This window comes from Kogia breviceps, chromosome 1 (genome assembly GCF_026419965.1).
Source record: "Kogia breviceps isolate mKogBre1 chromosome 1, mKogBre1 haplotype 1, whole genome shotgun sequence".
Lineage (NCBI taxonomy): Eukaryota > Metazoa > Chordata > Mammalia > Artiodactyla > Physeteridae > Kogia > Kogia breviceps.
The window spans coordinates 40,451,609-40,469,514 of NC_081310.1; the positions used below are offsets into that span (position 1 = coordinate 40,451,609).

A 17,906-nucleotide genomic window follows, 5' to 3' on the forward strand; every position below is an offset into this window, starting at 1 on the left:
TGTAGGTGGGTGGGTGGGGAGGATGCATGGCTTTCCTTGCTTGGTTCCTGTTGGACAGAGAGACAGCCTGTGAGCTTGGGGGCAACAGACACCTCCCATTTATAGTCCTCACCAGTTGCCCTGGGCCCAACCCTTGCTGACAGATATTTGCAGAATGCTCAGGTCTGTACGGTTCCCTGTGACTGGTGTCCTGGGAACAGGCACCAATCAGAAGCCGTAGCTCTTGGGGGGGTGGGATGGGGGGGCGAGAATTAGTGGGAGACATTCAAGTATGAAAAGTTCTGCCACTTACCAGATGTGGGACCTTGGGCGAGGTACCCAGCTCTCTCAGCCACAGCTTTATAGCTATAAACTGGGGCTAATCACTTCTGCTGTTACCTAGAGAGGCAAATCTAGTTCAGGTTTTCTCATGCCTGACACTACAAAATGTAATTTTGTAGGCCTACTTTAAGGAAAAGAATGCAAAGTTAACAAATACAGAATTGAGAACAGGGTTTTAGAAGGGGCTCGTGCAAGTGGAGGAGCCTACAATTTCAGCCTCATTAGCTCCATGGTTAAATCCACTTTTGCATACCTGCCTATCTCAACTGAGATAAGAGATGAGGATACAAAAGTGCCTTGCAAATTGTAAGGTATTATATAAACAAATGACACTGAATTCTTCTACAAATAAATAATGCGTACTGTGTGCTAAATAGTATGCCAAGTGTAGGAGACAGAGCTACGAACAAGACAGACATGTTTCCCCCCTCCCCTTATGGAACCCAGAGTCCAGAGGGACTGCATCATCATCTGTGGCATGATGTCCTCGGAATCCTGAATACAGAAGTGAAGCTCATGAATACAGAAGGTCTGACTGCTTACCTGCAACACTAGCCCCTCTCAGGGCTCTCCAAGGTCCTGATTCCTACGCCCAGCTTTCTGGGACTTGGGTTCTACTCAATCTCAACCTCTGCCTTCTCCTCCTTCCCAACCATTTCTTCTTACCGACTGCCATTTTGAAACCCCCAGAGCAACAAGCCAACCTTTCTAACCCCATATTTTCAAACATGAATGGACAGTGGTTGCCAAGGGCAGGGGGGTAGTGGGGTTGAGTGAGATTATGGGATAGAGAACAACTAAGGAGCGTAGGGTTTCCTTAGAGGGAGACAGTGAAAATGTTCTAAAATTGATGGTAGTATTAGATGCAAAACTCTGTGAATACACTAAAAGCCAATGAATTGTAAACCTTAAATGGGTAAGTGACATGGTATGTGAATTATATCTCAATAAAGTTGTAAAAAACTATGAATGAAGAACCATTCAAGAAAAGTTTAGAACACAGAAAAAGACCAGAAAAAAATAAACTGAAGAAAAAAAAACTTGAAGAAACTGAGATTATTCAGAAGATGGGAGACAATTTTTTAAAAGACCTATTACCCTTAGATTCGAGAAGATGTTGAGTTCAAAAAAATAAGAATCGGGAGCTATGAGAAAGAAAATTTTCAAGAACAAGTTCTTATAAATTTATAAACAAAATTTTTGCTGAGATATAAAAATTCCAATAAAGGTCTGGAAGATTAAGTCAAGGATAACTGTCAGAACATAAAGCAAAAGGCCCAAGACACTGGAAACAGAAGGTTAACATCTGACTACCAGGACTTTCAGGACAAAAGAACAGAGAGAATAGAGGAAATGGAATTAAAAAGGAAAAAATAAAGAAAAAATTTCCCAGAGATAAAGGAAGACAGGAGTCTTTAAAATGAAAGGATCTAGCATAAATGAAAAAATACCCATGCCTAGATATATCAATGTGAACTTTCAGAACATCAAGGAGAAAAGCAGAGCCTAAAAACTTACAGAAAGATAAAATGGTGATCAACAAAGAAACTCAAATCCAAGTAGAATCAGAAATGATAGATCTTAGAAGACAGGGTAGCAGGCTTTTAAAATAGCCAATGAAAATGATTTTGAACTGAGAATTTTATATTCTAATTCTCCATCAAGAACAAGAGTACTAAATCTCCATCTAACATAGTGGGAAATCAAGGGACATTGCCTAAAGTTGACAGAATGAGAAATAGAGATTTCAGTATGTTGTTTGAAGTTTCACAGTTAGCCATTAAATGAATTAAATAACTTTATAATTTTTTAATGGAAAGGAAGAGAAAGGAGAGAGAAAAGAAGATAGTATAAGCTAGAGCTTTATTTTTTCATAGTTAGGAGTAGATAATTTATTTAGTTGATACACAAGAAACATAAATTGAAAAACTATTATTCGGGGGTATAAAAATAACTATCAGAAGCGCTGAAAACAGAAATTTTTTTTTTTTTTTTTGTGGTACGCAGGCCTCTCACTGTTGTGGCCTCTCCTGTTGCGGAGCACAGGCTCCAGACGCGCAGGCTCAGCGGCCATGGCTCACGGGCCTAGCTGCTCCGCGGCATGTGGGATCCTCCCGGACTGGGGCACGAACCCGTGTCACCTGCATCGGCAGGCAGACTCTCAACTGCGCCACCAGGGAAGCCCCAGAAATGTTTTTAAAGAGTTGCTCTTAAGAAGCAGCCTTGAAAGTCGGGAGGGGTGAGGCAGAAGCCTGTTGCTTTTTATTTTAAAAATGAGATACAAGCGATCAAACCCATGCCCCCTGCAGTGGAAGCTCAGAGCCCTAACCACTGGACCGCTGTGCAATTCCCTAAACTGCTCTTCCTAATAGCCTGGCATGAAATATATCTTCTTCCAATTCCAAGTCGTATATCCTAGTTCCTCCCCCTCTGGTCATGAGGAAGAGTCTACCCCCATCCTACACTACAGCCCTTTAAAGATTTGTAAACTTATAACAGGTCTCCTTTTCCTTCTCAAAGTCTTTGCATCTTGTGGTGAAACATCTCCACTTCTCATCGGCCATTTCTCATATGATGTTGCTACAAGATTCTTCTCATTCTGGTCACTCTTAGCTAGGAACTCTCTAGACACAGTGCAATGGATGCGTGTATCCAGTCTCTTACAATTACTTACAATCATGCAGCATAAGGTTGCATTATCTTTCTTGGTGACTGCACTGCACTAGTCTCCTGCACACCCCCATATATATCAGTTAGGAGTCTTTATGTTGTATGAACCAAGAAATCCAATTCACACAGGTTGATAAAAAATGAAATTTATCAGCCTAAGTGTTGTGTAACTCAATATTACAGGGCTGAATTTGGTTTCAGGCAATTCTTGAACAATGGGACCAGGATCTGTCCCATCCACTCCTTACCTCTGCTTCCTGAGTTTCATCTCCATTCTCACTCTTTGCGGTCCCAAGAGACCTAACAGCCTGCATCTCCTGCGGCCATATGCTTCCTCTATCATGAGCCACAGGAATGGGCAGTTTACTCTCTTAATATTGCGAATAGAAGTCTAGGAATAGACCATCATTGGCTCTAACTGCTCTGGCTTGAGTCAGGTGACCAGGGAAATATGATTCTCTAGCTTAAGCTAATCATGCACTGCCCCTGTGGTCAATCAATCACATACAAACTACACGGCTAGGACACTGGAGGTTCTATTAAGAAAGAGAACGGAGGAATTAATGCTAGTGGGACATCCAAACATAATCCACTACAAAACACTAGAAAAATTCTCCAGCCTGTTACTGAATTTTTAATCACAAATGCAGACTTTTCCATGTATCCCTGTTTAAGTTCATCTTGTTGAAATCGGCCAAATGTTTCTAATTTAAGGAGGTAATTTTGAAGTTTGGTTTATTCCCCCAAAATATTAGTTATTCTTCTCAGCTTTACATCCCTTGCAAATTTGATATACATAACGGCTATGTATTCATCTCATTAAGTCTTTAATAAAAATGTTGACTCAGAACCAAAAAAGTGGAGCTTTGAGGCACATACCATTACATATTTCCCAAAAGGAGTCTGTCAATCTGCTAATAGCTACAGTTCAGAAACAGCTATTTAAAAGGCATAAACAAACCTTACTAGCCCAATTTTTCCATCTACAGGAAATGTACCAGAAGACATTATCAAATACCTTGCTGAAATCAAGGTGCACTCTACCCGTAGCATTTCCAAAACAAATGCAGTCTTCTGGCTATGTTTCTTAGCGCCTACAGCCTGAAATAGGTAGTGCACACTGGGACTGAAAAACCTTCACAAGATGTATCACACGCTGCCATCAGGCACACTTTCTTACACAACTTCTCTGCCTCAGGTAGGGCCTCACCGGCCTCCCGATCCACCCTTTCCTCTTACAGCGAACAGACTTCTTCTCAAGCAGCTTAGCTTGTGTCCTGGTCCAAGTGAATACTGCTGCTCCCTTTAAAATTCTAGGAATCTGCTCTTGCAGAACTTCATTCCTAACGCATAACTCTAATGGTACAATGCTGCTTTTTCTTTCTCTCCCATGTCACAGCCTTTGGACTCTCTTTACCACCTGTGATTTTTTTTTTTCTTTCCAGAAGTTTCACTAGACTATCTGAGTAGACTAGTACAGTGGACAACATTCTCCTGCTTTGTCCATCATCCACCTACCCTCCATCTTTTGCATACCTTCCGTCCATTCCACCCCTTGTTACTGGTAGGGCTGCCAGCATGTCATCTCCCTTGGTCCAGGCAGCGGTGGGCATGAGACCTAAAGAGGCCGAGGAGGTCCATCCAAAACACATGTTTTAAAATTTGGAGCTAGAGGAACTTCCCTGGTAGTCTAGTGGTTAAGACTCCACACTTGCACTGCAGGGACACTAAGATTTCATCCCTGGTCGGGGAACTAAGATCCCACATGTTGCATGGTGTGGCCAAAAAATTAAAAATTAAAAAAATTAAAACAAAAAATTGGAGCTAGAGGAAACAGAACCTTTTCTTTTGTCACAGAACTAGGAGAATGTGAACCGGAGGCTGCTGGAAGCCACCTGCTCTACCACATTGTGGGGAGACCACCTGTGTGGTAAAGAATGAAGACAGCATAGAGGAATGAGTAGAGCAGAGAGAAACAGATCCAGGGAGAGGAGGAGTGAAGGGCTGAGAGGAAGAGAGACTGTATCCCTGAATTCTGTCCCTGGCTGTGCAGTTTCGTGGGCAGTGAACTCCCTTTCATGCTCAGGCAGTCTGAGTTGGGTTTCTGTCACCTATAATAAGAAGGATCTTGATACATTCATGTAGCAGGAAGGCAGGGGGTAGCTCGAAAGACCACTCAGCCCGCTGTAGTGCGGTAACAATCCAGACCTTTATAACTGAGGAAACCCGGGTTCAAGCTGACTCAACTGCTCTTTTGGTAAATTATAACCAAAATAAAATAAATAAGCCTAAGGTTTGAACCCCAGCTCTGCCACATACTTCTCATCCTCAGTCCCCTCACATGGAAGACAGGACAGGCTAACTTCCTCCTCACTGCACTGGAAGGATTAGAAGGACAAGCGAGCTGCCTGGTCCACAGGAGGCTCTTAATAAATAACAGCAATTACTTTTCAGTTGAGGAAAGCTGAAAGGTAGAGGAGAGCTCTTACAGTCCTTTCACCCATTCCTCTCAAAAGATGATGCTAACACAGAGCTGACAGATGCTTCTGCAGTGGCTGAACCCGATTTATCTTACTTTGGGAGGATATTACGGTGATAGGTCCCATTACAAGTGAGAGCAGATTTGTTCCTCTTTAATTCTGAAGGGCAGCGTGATAGTGTGATTGCTGTTCTTTGTGCGGGAAGGGCCCTTTCCAGCAGCCTTGCATTCTTTGCAGAGTGAGCGCTGTCTCCACTCCCCTCGCTGCTCCCAGGGCCCCGCCCTCTGCCCTGTTCAAGGCCGCAGCCCATTGCCCTCTTGCACTCCAGTTTCCTAGTCCCTGATGGGGCCACTTCCCTTGAACATATTACACATTTTTTCCAGCCAGTGTGCTCTCATGAGCTCAAGAGCTTTGTGCTCTCTGGGCCGAAGGACATTTTTCGAGCTCAAAATAACTTGGCTCTCTCAAAAACTGGGACCTATCATTTTCGGGGCCATTTATTCCCCACCTTTCATTTCTTTGAAGGACCTCTTACTGTTCCTTACAAGTGCTATCACCATTCTCTATAAGTGATCAAAAGCATGAGGCTTGATAAATCAGCTTTACTTGTACAATTTAATTGAAGATCCATTCATCTATCCTTGGAGAAGTTCTGAAAAACTCAGTATGGACTTCACTCAAAATACACAAATAGCGTGTGACCAAAAAATTTTTTTTAAATTACAAAACATGTATTGACATGAAATTGAAGTTGGTTTTAATCAGTTCTTTTTGAGCCTTTTGAAGTTATATCCATTATTTCCCATTTCTCAGGCCTACCTGATTTTCTGTTGGCTCCTTACAGGGGAAAATGGTATATTTTTTTCTCTACTTTCTCTTCCAAGAGCTGAGAAAAAGGAAAAGAGATAGCAGCTATGTAGCTTCAGGGGCAGCCAAGCAAGAGATTGATTCAACACGAGAAATTTAATGCATCCCAAAAGATTCCCTAGGATTTGATATCCTGCTGCTTAGGATACAATCTGTTGTAATAAGAAACTGAAGATGTTTTGTCAGGACAGTCAAAGTACTCAGTGATGGCTTGTGAAAGTTTAAAAAACAAAAAAGTGAAACGTAATAGGAAATGTTTTTATTCTGGAAATGCTTTCTTAAATAGGAGGACAGAAGACCATTTCTCAGAAAATATACATGGGTGAACACAGAAGATGAAATGCTTTCCTGTGCAGGTACCTAATCCCAGGGTGGAGCGTGGCTTTCATCTTGCTCCCCAGGGAGGCTGTTTACCGGGAATCAGGCAAATGCAACAGACAAGAAGTATACCCTGTGCCCCGACCTAGCCTGGGGTGTCTACAGTCAAGGTAAGTGTTGACTCTAGACCCATGGATGATGCTGGCCCGTGGCTGTTGGATTTTCTTGTCGGAGAGGAGGAATGTGGCTCTGAGCAATGTGCTGATCTAACAATCCTAGCACGGGGGGTGGGGGTGGGGGCGGTGGGGGGTGGATGGAATAAAGTTCAGCAGAGGATTTCAACACTACCATCCAGGATAAAGCAGAAGGTGGGGTCTCTGAACCATGGTCAGGTGGTGGCCCTCCGGTAGCCAGGAATGACAAACATAGAGAGCTGTGTGGCCAGGAGACAGCAGGAAGCATGGGTTTCACATGTGTCCTGCTGTGCACAGCATGTTGGGGGCAATGTGTGGGTCACCTTCCCCTCCCCAGCAGGGGCTGTACATATACCAGCAGCGCCCAGTCACTTGTGCCACCCTTAAGTCAGGTGGGAATACCCAGGTTGGATTAAGGCTTGGTCTGTGAAGCTGTCACCTAGGCCTGTCTGCTGTCACCGGGAGCTCTGTCACAATCTGCAGCTCTTGTTCAAGGGCCAGAGGCCTGGGTGGTGGCAAAGGGCAGAGGAGCTGCAGCATCCAGGAGAATGGGTGGGCTCGTGGCCGCCCCTCCCCTCTTTCAGAGGGGCTGGAGGGTCAGAGCCTCAGGCCAGTTCCATGCACAGACTACCCTTTATTTCTCTTTCGGAACTAAAACCACAAAGCTGGGTCATTCTTGTGCAACTAGTGGGGTCAGGGCTGGAACCACCCAGAACGCTGGTCAATAAATGTCTTTACCCAAACACACAGGTGGCATCTCCAGCAAGATGGTTAGAGGGAAAGGGAAGCTAGGGTGTTTTTAGAGGAGTGGACCACTGAAAGCAAGATGTTTTCATTTCTCTGCTGCCCCAAGGAAAGTGCAGTCAGAGAAATTACTCATCCTGCTCTTCTTTATTCTCCTACCAAAAGCCTCACACTAGCTCCAGGTTATCTGGACCTGGAAACACAAGTAACTAGGAATGAGCTCAAGTCAGTAGTTTAAGTAAACACACGTGCACCTGAACTGCGGCATCTCATCATCTGTGCTGTTCTTGCCTCCTTCCTCTTCCTCTTTTCTCTCCTTTGCCTTCTTTTTCCTTTTGTTGTATTTCTGGATTCTGAATTAAGAGCGCCCTTTGGAATTAAACTAAGGGGCTGATATTAAACAGGTTAAATTAAGAGTGCTTGGGCCTCGATGGGCCCCTACCCCAACTGCCAGGCAGGTGGTCATTGCCCCAGTGTCAAGACAAGGGGCCGTGCCTAAGAAATCAACCTCACAGAACTGGCAGCAAAGAAAGAGAGGCCCCGATGAGAGGTATCAGGTAACAGTATTTTACACAAACATGCACACAGAGCTCAAACTCTCATATAGGGGTTTGGCCACCAAAGATACTTTAATTGAAAATTACAGGGTGGAAAAAAAATGATTAAGTGGCTAAGGGATTATTGTCCACATCAGTAAGCAGAGAATAAAACATGTGTTCATTCACTGGGTGAAATAATTCTGTAAACCTCACCATGGAAGACAGATTGCAAACAAGGTGCATGAACAGAATGCTGGGTGAAGCTCCGATTCTCATGTCCCCTCCTGGCTGGAGACCCAGCTCTGCTTTACCTCTGGGTCCTCCTCTCTGAGTCTGGCTGAGGAGAAGTCCTACAGCTGATACCCCCAGCCAAGACCCTGCCCTCTAGGAATGAGCTTCACTGACAGGTACATGGACACAAGCATCCTCCTGGAGCAGCCTAACAAGGTCTGTGACACGGAGAGATGAGGCAACAGGAGAGCAGGCCCACGTAAGTGCCAAGTGAGTGAGTGACTGTGCCCCGGGGAACGTGCACCCACATGCTCTGCTGGCTCTTGGACTAGACAAAAACCCACAGAAGACCAATTGTAAACGTCTTCAGAAGAAAAGCCAGCTTGAAAACAGTCGTAGAAGGTACTGCTGTGATGACACCTTACATTTCATCAACTTATCTGCTAAAGCTTCTGAGGGAAAAGTCAAAAAATTACTGGCAAAATCAAAACAGATATGGCTGCTATGTAATTACTGGCAATCTCTGAGTTACAAACACTTACTTGTAACTATGTCACGAAAACAAACCACCAGCTGCATTTTACTGCCATTCTTCCCACCAGTTTTTTTTTCTGACAACAAAGCACAGAAACCGATGAGATAAAATCTTACTCGTTCACGATTTCTTCCCCTTGAGGAGGAAGTACCCCTTGGGCACTCATGTGTCAGACCCTTCCTCATTCCTGTTTTTCTGCCTCTGTGCAGGTGACTTAGAAAATGTCATTCCCAGCACTATTTTTGGATAAGTAAATCAATACAAGCAAACCTCACTCTGTAAGAACAGACTTTGATCAGGAAAAGGCCCTTATATATTATGAAATGAATTTAAATCAGATAAAGTCAATATCATGCTATCCATTCTTAATTCTTTTGAGAAAAGAGGAACATTTTGGTGGATGGGGGACACTATTTGGTAATAAGTTATCTACATTGAAAATGTACGTAACTTTTGATGCAGCAAGTTAGCATTTAGGAATTTATCATATGGATTCACCCTATGGCTTCAGTCACATCAGAACACAAGGATGCAAGTACATGGCTGTTAATCATAGTATTGTTTGACATGGTAAACGTACACGGAGACCAGAGGGACTGATGGACAAATTATGGTACATTCATGAGATGATATACTAGGTATCTGTTAAAAAGAATGAGGTAGACATGCAGGAGTCGATCTGCACAGATGTCCACACTTTTGTCGTAAAGTGAAAAAACCAAGTTATGGAACATGAGACAGAGAGCTACCCTATTTTTTCCTTCTCTCTCCCACTAAGGAGAATTCTTGGCTTCTCCATCTCTTTTCTCCTTGTCACCTTTCCTTCCTCACCCACCACGCCAGTAGGCATATTTAAAAATCAGGATTGGAACCGAGTCTCTCCCCAAGAAAGACAAGAAGAAGACAGAAAGTGAGGAAAGGAGGGAAAAGTGGGGCTTTGGAATATATTCAGACGAGTGCCTCACACATGGAAAAGTTCAGAAAGAAACTTACCATGGCTATCCTTAGGGAGTGGGACAGAAGTGTGAAAGATGAGGATGATTTTTACCTTTCCGTCGTTTTGAAAATGTCCTTTCCTAGGAGTATGTATTATTCTTACAACAAAAATTAACAGAACGTGTGAATATACTGAAATGGACTTGAGGTCATGGGGAGGGGGAAGGGTAATCTGGGACGAAGTGAGAGAGTGGCAGGGACATGTATACACTACCAAATGTAAAACAGCTAGTGGGAAGCAGGCGCATAGCACAGGGAGATCAGCTCCGTGCTCTGTGACCACCTAGAGGGGTGGGAGAGGGAGGGTGGGAGGGAGATGCAAGAGGGAGGGGATATGGGGATATATGTATACGTATAGCTGATTCACTCTGTTGTACAGCAGCAACTAACACACCATTGTAAAGCAATTATACTCCAATAAAGATGTTAAAAAAAATTAACGGAATGTGTGAATATATTGAAAGTCCTCCTCAAAGCCTTAAGAAGCCTCTGTACCTCCGTATCAGCCTCTGGTTCCTAAAGAAAATCAACTTTAATTTGTATTCAACATAATTTAAATCTTAGTTTTTAAAACTATGTTCAGTTTTGTTTTTGTATTTCTTTCTCCTTTTTTTAAAAAAAAAAAATTTATGGCCTACATTGATGATGCTGAGCAGACTGTCACGGGCTATAGTCCAGGGGGCCTCAGCATGATCTGCAACACCTTCTTCTGGAAGAAAATGCTTTCCAAGTTCTAAACTACCGACTGGCAAATGAACTTTTGGAACCCAATTCATCTTACAGCTGAGATTTGACTGAATTGTATTTTTTTTTTTTTTTTTTGTGTGTGTGTGTGTGTGTGTGTGTGTGTGTGTGGTACGCGGGCCTCTCACTGCTGTGGCCTCTCCCGTTGCGGAGCACAGGCTCCGGACACGCAGACTCAGTGGCCATGGCTCACGGGCCCAGCCGCTCCGCGGCACGTGGGATCCTCCCGGACCCGGGCACGAACCCGTGTTCCCTGCATCGGCAGGCGGACTCGCAACCACTGCGCCACCAGGGAAGCCCTGAATTGTATTTTTAAGTAAAATCTGGGAAACACCCTTAAATTACTTAATGTTGGTAGTGTTAACAGACAGATGACTGCATATATAATCACAGATACACACATAGATACTCTCAGGACAAGTACTATAAGCTAATACTAAAGATTCCACATTTTGTTGTATGTGAATTAATTCCAAATTGCTTTATGAAACATAAAGAACTTAATATTTTATGTTGTACCATAAAAGGAACTTCTATTGAGTAAAAATAAATGATGGAGTGACAAGAAGGGAGCTGAGGGCAAAGCGGTGATTTGGATAAAAATGGAATAATGGACATCTTCTCCTCTAAGGTCAGCAGTTAAGATTTAGCCACAGTCAGCAGTGACAAAATCATCACTAGAGTCTTGACCTCAATCTAGTTGTTGAAAACAGTATATTAACATTGTACAACTGTTACGGCAGATGGCAATCCAGTCACCTCTCAGTAACGCATGCCTAACTGCCCGTGTCCTTGGCTACAGGTGGACAAAAAGCCCACCCGGAGCATTTGCCGGGAGACCGTGCAGACGGGGGAGGCCCACAGCGTGAGTTCCCTCGTGCACACCTGCAGGGTGAAAACCACTGCCCAGCTCGGGATTCCTACCTCCCACTCTAAGATTGTTAAAGGGCTTGCAGGGCATCTGGCCCGTTAGTTCTTTATTTTCACTTTTGCCTGAGCTAAAGGGAAAGAGGGCCAAGTCTATCGGCATCCACCCCTCTCATTTCTCTTAACTCTGTTAGTCTGAATTACTGATAGCCCTTTCCTCTGCTACAACTTTGAAAGCAAATAGCTCAGATCTCACTCGTTAGAAGTGGATCATTTCAGATTCGATTTCTTGAAATGCAGAACACCACAGAGCAACTCCTTAATAAGCACCAGGGAGGGGAAACGGAGGGAAGCTTGGAAAAGTGTCAACCAGCGTAAGAACAGAGGGTACATTTACAGAGAGATCGTGACCTGCCCAATACCAGAGAAACATAACCAAAAGTATTCCAAACAACATGGAGTACATTCCGTGCACTTGGCCTCACTTACAAGAAAGGCCTCTTTGTTTGATTCATGTTTAAGTCAGTGAAACTGCCAGTTAATTAAGGGGGTAAGAAAGTCCTTCAGAGAAGCCTTGGGCGCTATGGAGAAAAGAGGATTCAAAAGTACGTGGAGAACGAGCTCCCTCAAAGGCGTGCAGCTCTCTTAATGAAGCCGGGGGACCAACATATATTCCTGTGCCTGGGCGGCGGGCAGGCTCAGCGCACTTCCAGCCCCAGACGGCAGCGGGGCGAGCAGCCGCTGAGGGGATCTGGAGGAAAGAGGATTTTCCGTCTTTGTCTCCTGGCCGGATTCCATCTGCTCACCCGGCAGCCTGTGGTTTGGCGTCCTGAGCCTGAGCCCTGAGTTCAGAGGGGTAACGCCAACCATCCTCAACCTGCCTCTCATTGAAATGCAGAGAACGCACGAAGCCTTATCTCTTTGTATTCAATTCATATTTTCTGAGAACCCACAAGATTCATCATACCTAACAGACATTTCACGCTCATGGGAAAGTCTACAGTCCCAGCCCTCAAGGCAATCTCTTGTAAGTTTGATTAAAGCTGACTCACAGTCTGGATTTCGAAGCTGTTCAACCACAAGGCACTGGGAGAAACCACCCAGAGACGTTCTGAAAAACACCCTCAGGGTCACCCTGGTGCCGTGGCTGGCCTATGGACTTCTGCCATGCACCTGGCTGGTGGGTCTATGCCATCTCTAGGCTCTTCTCTGTCTGCACCATGCTCCTGGCTTCCTGACCAAATGTGTCACTTCTGGCTTCCTCCCTTTGCCCGGACTGATATCCCAGACCCTGGACTCGCTTCTGTTCTTATTGTGTTGATCCTGGTAGCTTCCCAGCTCCGGTGTCTTCTGAGGCTCTCCCTCAAGTGCTGACAGGTGGCGACCTGGGCTCTGCCTCCCTCCCCTCCTTCCCTGAGGACGGCTCCCCTGCCTCCTGCCCATGTTGCATAGGTCTAGACCTGGACCCTACCTCTGCTCAGCCCCTTAGGGCTGACATCATGTCTGCACCGTCTTCCAGAGCTGGGAAACTCAGTATCTGCCTGGAGGGGTGCCCCTCCTCCACAGGGGCCTCCCCCAGCCTCCCCAGGTCCCAGATGCTTTCAGGGCACCTTCCCCACAGTGAGTGACCTTGTTCTGTGCTGGAGAAGGCTCTTCCAACCTCAGATGATGGTATATGCATCTCTGTGCCCTTTCTTCTGGACTGATCTATCTCATCTTCCAAACTTATGTTCTTAGCCCACTGCAAACCAGGGTCCCACACCCACCAGCACCAAATTCTCAGCACTAGATCTCAACACTGCCCTCCCTCCGAAAGCTCACCTGAGTTACCAGAACCTCTAGGGGAAAAACACGCACGGGTCTGGAGGAGTTGAGGCCGGTCAAGAAACAGTTCATTACTAGTAGTTCCTTCCTCTGACTCAATGACATGTTTGAGCAGGGCTGTCTCCCTGCTCTCCTGCTTGGGTCATAAGGTGATTACAAGGTCAAATGGTTCAAGTGAAGGCACCCCAGGAACCATAAAGCCCTGAGAAATGGAAGAAAGCAGCACCACTGTCAGCCAAGTGGAGGGTCCCACACCGGCGTCCTCACCTAGATCAGCAGGGCTAAGGCCACAGGCCGCAGCCCCCAGGCTACGTCTGTGCCGAGCCCCTCTCTGCTCCCCCAAACTCTGTACTTGCCTCTGCCATCGCGAGCACTGCACCTTATTACAAGCACTAGCTCCATGTGCAGACAGCACCTCATCAGTCGCTGCACACCCACAGTGCCTGACACACGGAAGGAACTTTACAAATGAGGAATGAACGCATAAATGAACAAAGGTGTGGTTTTACACACCGACTGGGAAGCAGATGGGAACACTCTTACAAAGCAGCAGGGATCAGGATGATGTCAGGCTCTCTCTCGAGCCTCTGCCCCAAGTAAAGACACATAGCCCTTACTTTAGCCCCTCCCCGGGACTCACCTGTACGGCTCCATGGTCCGAATGCCGTAGAACAATGCCTCCTCCAGCAGCCCGAGGTTGATGCAGGCGTCCATGGCACAGTCGAGCACCTTCAGCTGGTAGATGTTGATATCAGGAAGCCGCTCAGCGTTGCTGCTTAGGATCGTCTGGCACATGGCCAGAACCTGTTCCCACTCTGTTATTAACCTTAGTTAAGGATTCGTTGTCTTCATCAAGAAACAACAAAAGTAAAATGAAATTCTCGAAAAGGCTGAAGAGCTCCCAGGCACAGGAGGGAAGGAAGCGCCCATTTTTTTGCACAGATGAGCTGCCTGAAAACACACTTGAGAAACAAAAACATGTAAGTGGTGTCTCCGAGAAGGAAATTCTGTTTACATCAACAAACCATCTTCCAACCAAGCCTGTGCTTTGCGGGATTAGATTTCCAGAGAACCATTCTTCCTTCCTATTCCTACATGTATTCTCTTTAAGCCTAGCCATGAAATAAATGCAGCTGTTTATTAAATGAGCTAAAGACTAAGTTAGTTCAGTTTAAAATTATTTACTCTGTTAGTTTCTGTTTCAAAAATGATCTGAAATTTAAAAAGCTTTAGAGAGACTCCTTTTAAAAAAGGAGGAGCTCATTTTTGCTTCTGTGTCATTTGAACCTTGGGCATATAAGAAACCAAAAACACAACCCCAGACACACACTAGGGGAAACAACTTAAAGAAAGCCATTTCCACTGGATCTCAAATTTAAGGTTTTTGATTATAAAACAAAAGTGATTCAAGTCTACACTTAACCAAATAAAGGTATTCTTATTTTAAACCCCCAAAGTAAAAGATAAATATTAAGAACATGTGGCTTATGTACATAAATTGCAGGCAGGGGGAAAGGATGCTTTAAAAAGGGTGGGGAGGGCTTCCCTGGTGGCGCAGTGATTGAGGGTCCGCCTGCCGATGCAGGGGGCGCGGGTTCGTGCCCCGGTCCGGGAGGATCCCACGTGCCGCGGAGCGGCTGGGCCCGTGAGCCGTGGCCGCTGGGCCTGCGCGTCCGGAGCCTGTGCTCCGCGGCGGGAGGGGCCACGGCGGTGAGAGGCCCGCGTACCGGAAAAAAAAAAAAAAAAAGGGTGGGGAGAAGACCCAGTATTCACTTCGGAGCCACAGTGACTTTCCGATTAACCGTGAGTCCATAACTTACTCTCATGGAGCCCAGTGCGACCTCACTTTTTAAAACTGACAAGGCAGTCAGAGCACTGAGGACGTGGTGCATGCAGCACGCCTCGAGTCCTTCAGGTGAACTCCCTCAGAAGCACAGCTGCAGGTGAGAGAAAAGGTAGGCCCTAGGGACCTGACACAGTTTCTTCCCTTTGATGCTGTGTTACGCAAGGCCGAGGCCAAGCAGGATGCTAGGCTGGGGCTGCCCGGCTCCCACTCCTCCCTCACCTTTAACCTGTGTAGCTCCGAATTCATCTGCTTGCATAGGCTGGAATTCCACAGGGTGCAAGGTTTGCAGATTTCCAGAAATGCCATGGCGTTTAACCACAGAAAAAGCTGGATTTAAATCTAAGCTAGTTCTGTCACTGGTCAGATTTGAGGTTCTGAGGACGTCACCTGTGCTTTGAAGTAGGCCAGAAATAAAAATGCCTGATGTCGCTGTAGAAGTTAAATAAGATACCGTACGTAAAGTTTTTAAAAATGCTTCACGTGTTCTCTCCTGAGCCAGGCAGAATTGTGTACCTGGGACACAGTGGGAGAACATTTAGTGTCTTGCACGAGATCATACTGCACAAATATCAGTGCCCTCCTCCTCCTTTTACTGTGTCTGTCATGACCTCCGAGCGTGACCAGCTTAAGGAAGATGGTTCAGTGGAGTAAGGTTGATGGCACTTCCCCGACATACACTCACACCCTGCCCGACTCTCACACAGCCCAGGGCTCTCCACCCCGCCTCCAACTCAAAGCCTCTTCCTCAGGTCCTAACACAGCATCCCCCATCCTGGATAGATGGCCCACCCATCCTTTGCCCTCCCTCCAGCAAAATCTACCTTTTCCACCGTTCGGACTCTCAGGGCACTGCTTTCCAACACATCAGTGAACACTTTTGATAAACCAAGCAAGCCCCTTGCATGGGTGGGAGCTCCTATCTTTATTAACCCTCACAGGAAATATATTTTTCTTTCAACGGGGGCCTCTGGTGGCATAATACCTTACCCCACAGGCCTGACTTCCCGGTTAGAACTTCAGGCCCCCTAACACATGGCTGAGGGCCTTTCTGTACATAACACTCTGTAATTTTAGGACGAGTCCTGTCTCTGAGGAGTTGCCTCTGGTCTCGGAAGAGGCACATCTATTGAAGAAAAGTGACTTTGATGACTTCCTGTTGTAGTCACCTGACGTGCATGTTTAAAGTTTGCGGCATGTGGCCCCCAGAGGCTGGGGGGAAGCAGTATCTTAGGTAACGCACTGGTCTCGTAACAGACTGCCAGGCTAACCTCTGTGGCTTTTCATCCTAGGATTAGATATCTGATGGATTGTCAGGAGGAATGCCTGTCTCTTACACAATGCCAGACATTTCTGTGGCAAGACTTTGACTCGATTTTAACATCATGTTGCATGACCTCCATAATTATTTGCCTGCTCATTTACATATGCTCCAACTCATTTTAAAGAGGTTTGAGATGACAAGCCTTCGAAGTAAAAACCAGATGCAGCCGCTGACAGGAATACATCTAACTTTATCCCCCCAGCAAGCTGGGAGGGACCACGTGACAACTTCCCTTCGAAACACTGGCAACAGTCACCTGGCAAACAAGGCAAACCTTTCCTGTAAAACACCTCAGTGAACAAAAAAAATGGAATAATTTTAACGAAGAGGCTTTTCTCCCAAGCTAATGCTGACCTGTATCTGCTCACAAATTTAGTCCCTGGCATTTTCTGGGTGTTTACCACAAGTCACTCTGATCCAGGGAGGGGAGAAGGGAAGACAGCCCACCCAAAGAGAAGAGACTATTGATGACAAAACAGGCACCTTTCTGCAGACTTTTCCACGACCATAAGACGACTGGGGGAAAAGAGAAAGGGGAACACAGTGGATCCACTTGGGAGTTAATCAACTCCTTGAGACTCAAAGACTGACAGACCACGGGCTCTTACAGTCCTCCAGTGCTTACAATCCTCCTGAGGTCCCCTCACTATTTATGCCAAGAAAATGTACTGTGAAGCAACCCCCATTGCCATAGCAGTCATGGTTGACTAGTCATTAAATTTTAAGGATTCCAAGTTACACGTTTTAGATATGTAGGTTACGGGAGGAAGGGAATCCAGAAATTTGCTACCTTATACATATAAAGAGAGTACTACTTACTGTCCCACTAATCCTGCCTGTAAATCTGGATTATCATCTAATGGTGGAGAGGAATTCATGCTGACTTTACCATATCTTCCTTAGCCATTACTGAAATTGTTGGCTGGGATCAGGGATGCAACCTGTGACCACAGAACAGAATGAAGCTCTTCGGCTCGTGGAGAGGTCAAACTCTGGACCTGGATTCCTCAATACTAGGCTCTAACCAGTAAGGAAGCAATCCTATGAAACAACTCAATCCACAGGTAAAAGGATACTCCAATGTGCCTTCAGTTCTTCGATTTTTTTCAGGGATTCTTGAACTTCCTTCCATACTTGTTCATCACCAGTTAGCATATCAGCATCCTGCTCAGGCCAAATTAAAAGAACAGAGGAAGACAAATTCCTCAATTAAAAAATGGGCAAAGGATCTGAATAGATATTTCTCCAGAGAAGATATACAGATGGCCAATAAACACATGAAAAGATGCTCAATATTATTAGCCATCGGGGAAATGCAAATCAAAACCACAAGGAGATATCATTTCATAACTAGCATGGTTATAATCAAAAAGATAATAACAAATGTTGGTAAGGTTGTGGAAAAATTG

At 45.4% G+C, this 17,906-nt stretch overlaps 1 protein-coding gene across 1 annotated transcript in view; it reads right to left on the bottom strand.

Annotated features, from left to right (window-relative positions):
* The window catches only part of SMYD3 (SET and MYND domain containing 3), a 739,596-nt gene that overhangs the window by 110,209 nt on the left and 611,481 nt on the right, over positions 1-17,906 (bottom strand). The window contains exons 9-10 of the mRNA XM_059068124.2: positions 17,574-17,661; positions 13,971-14,145 (exon numbers count right to left, since the gene is read on the bottom strand). Coding sequence (XP_058924107.1) covers positions 13,971-14,145; positions 17,574-17,661 — 263 coding nt within the window. The remainder of the gene's footprint in view (positions 1-13,970; positions 14,146-17,573; positions 17,662-17,906) is intronic.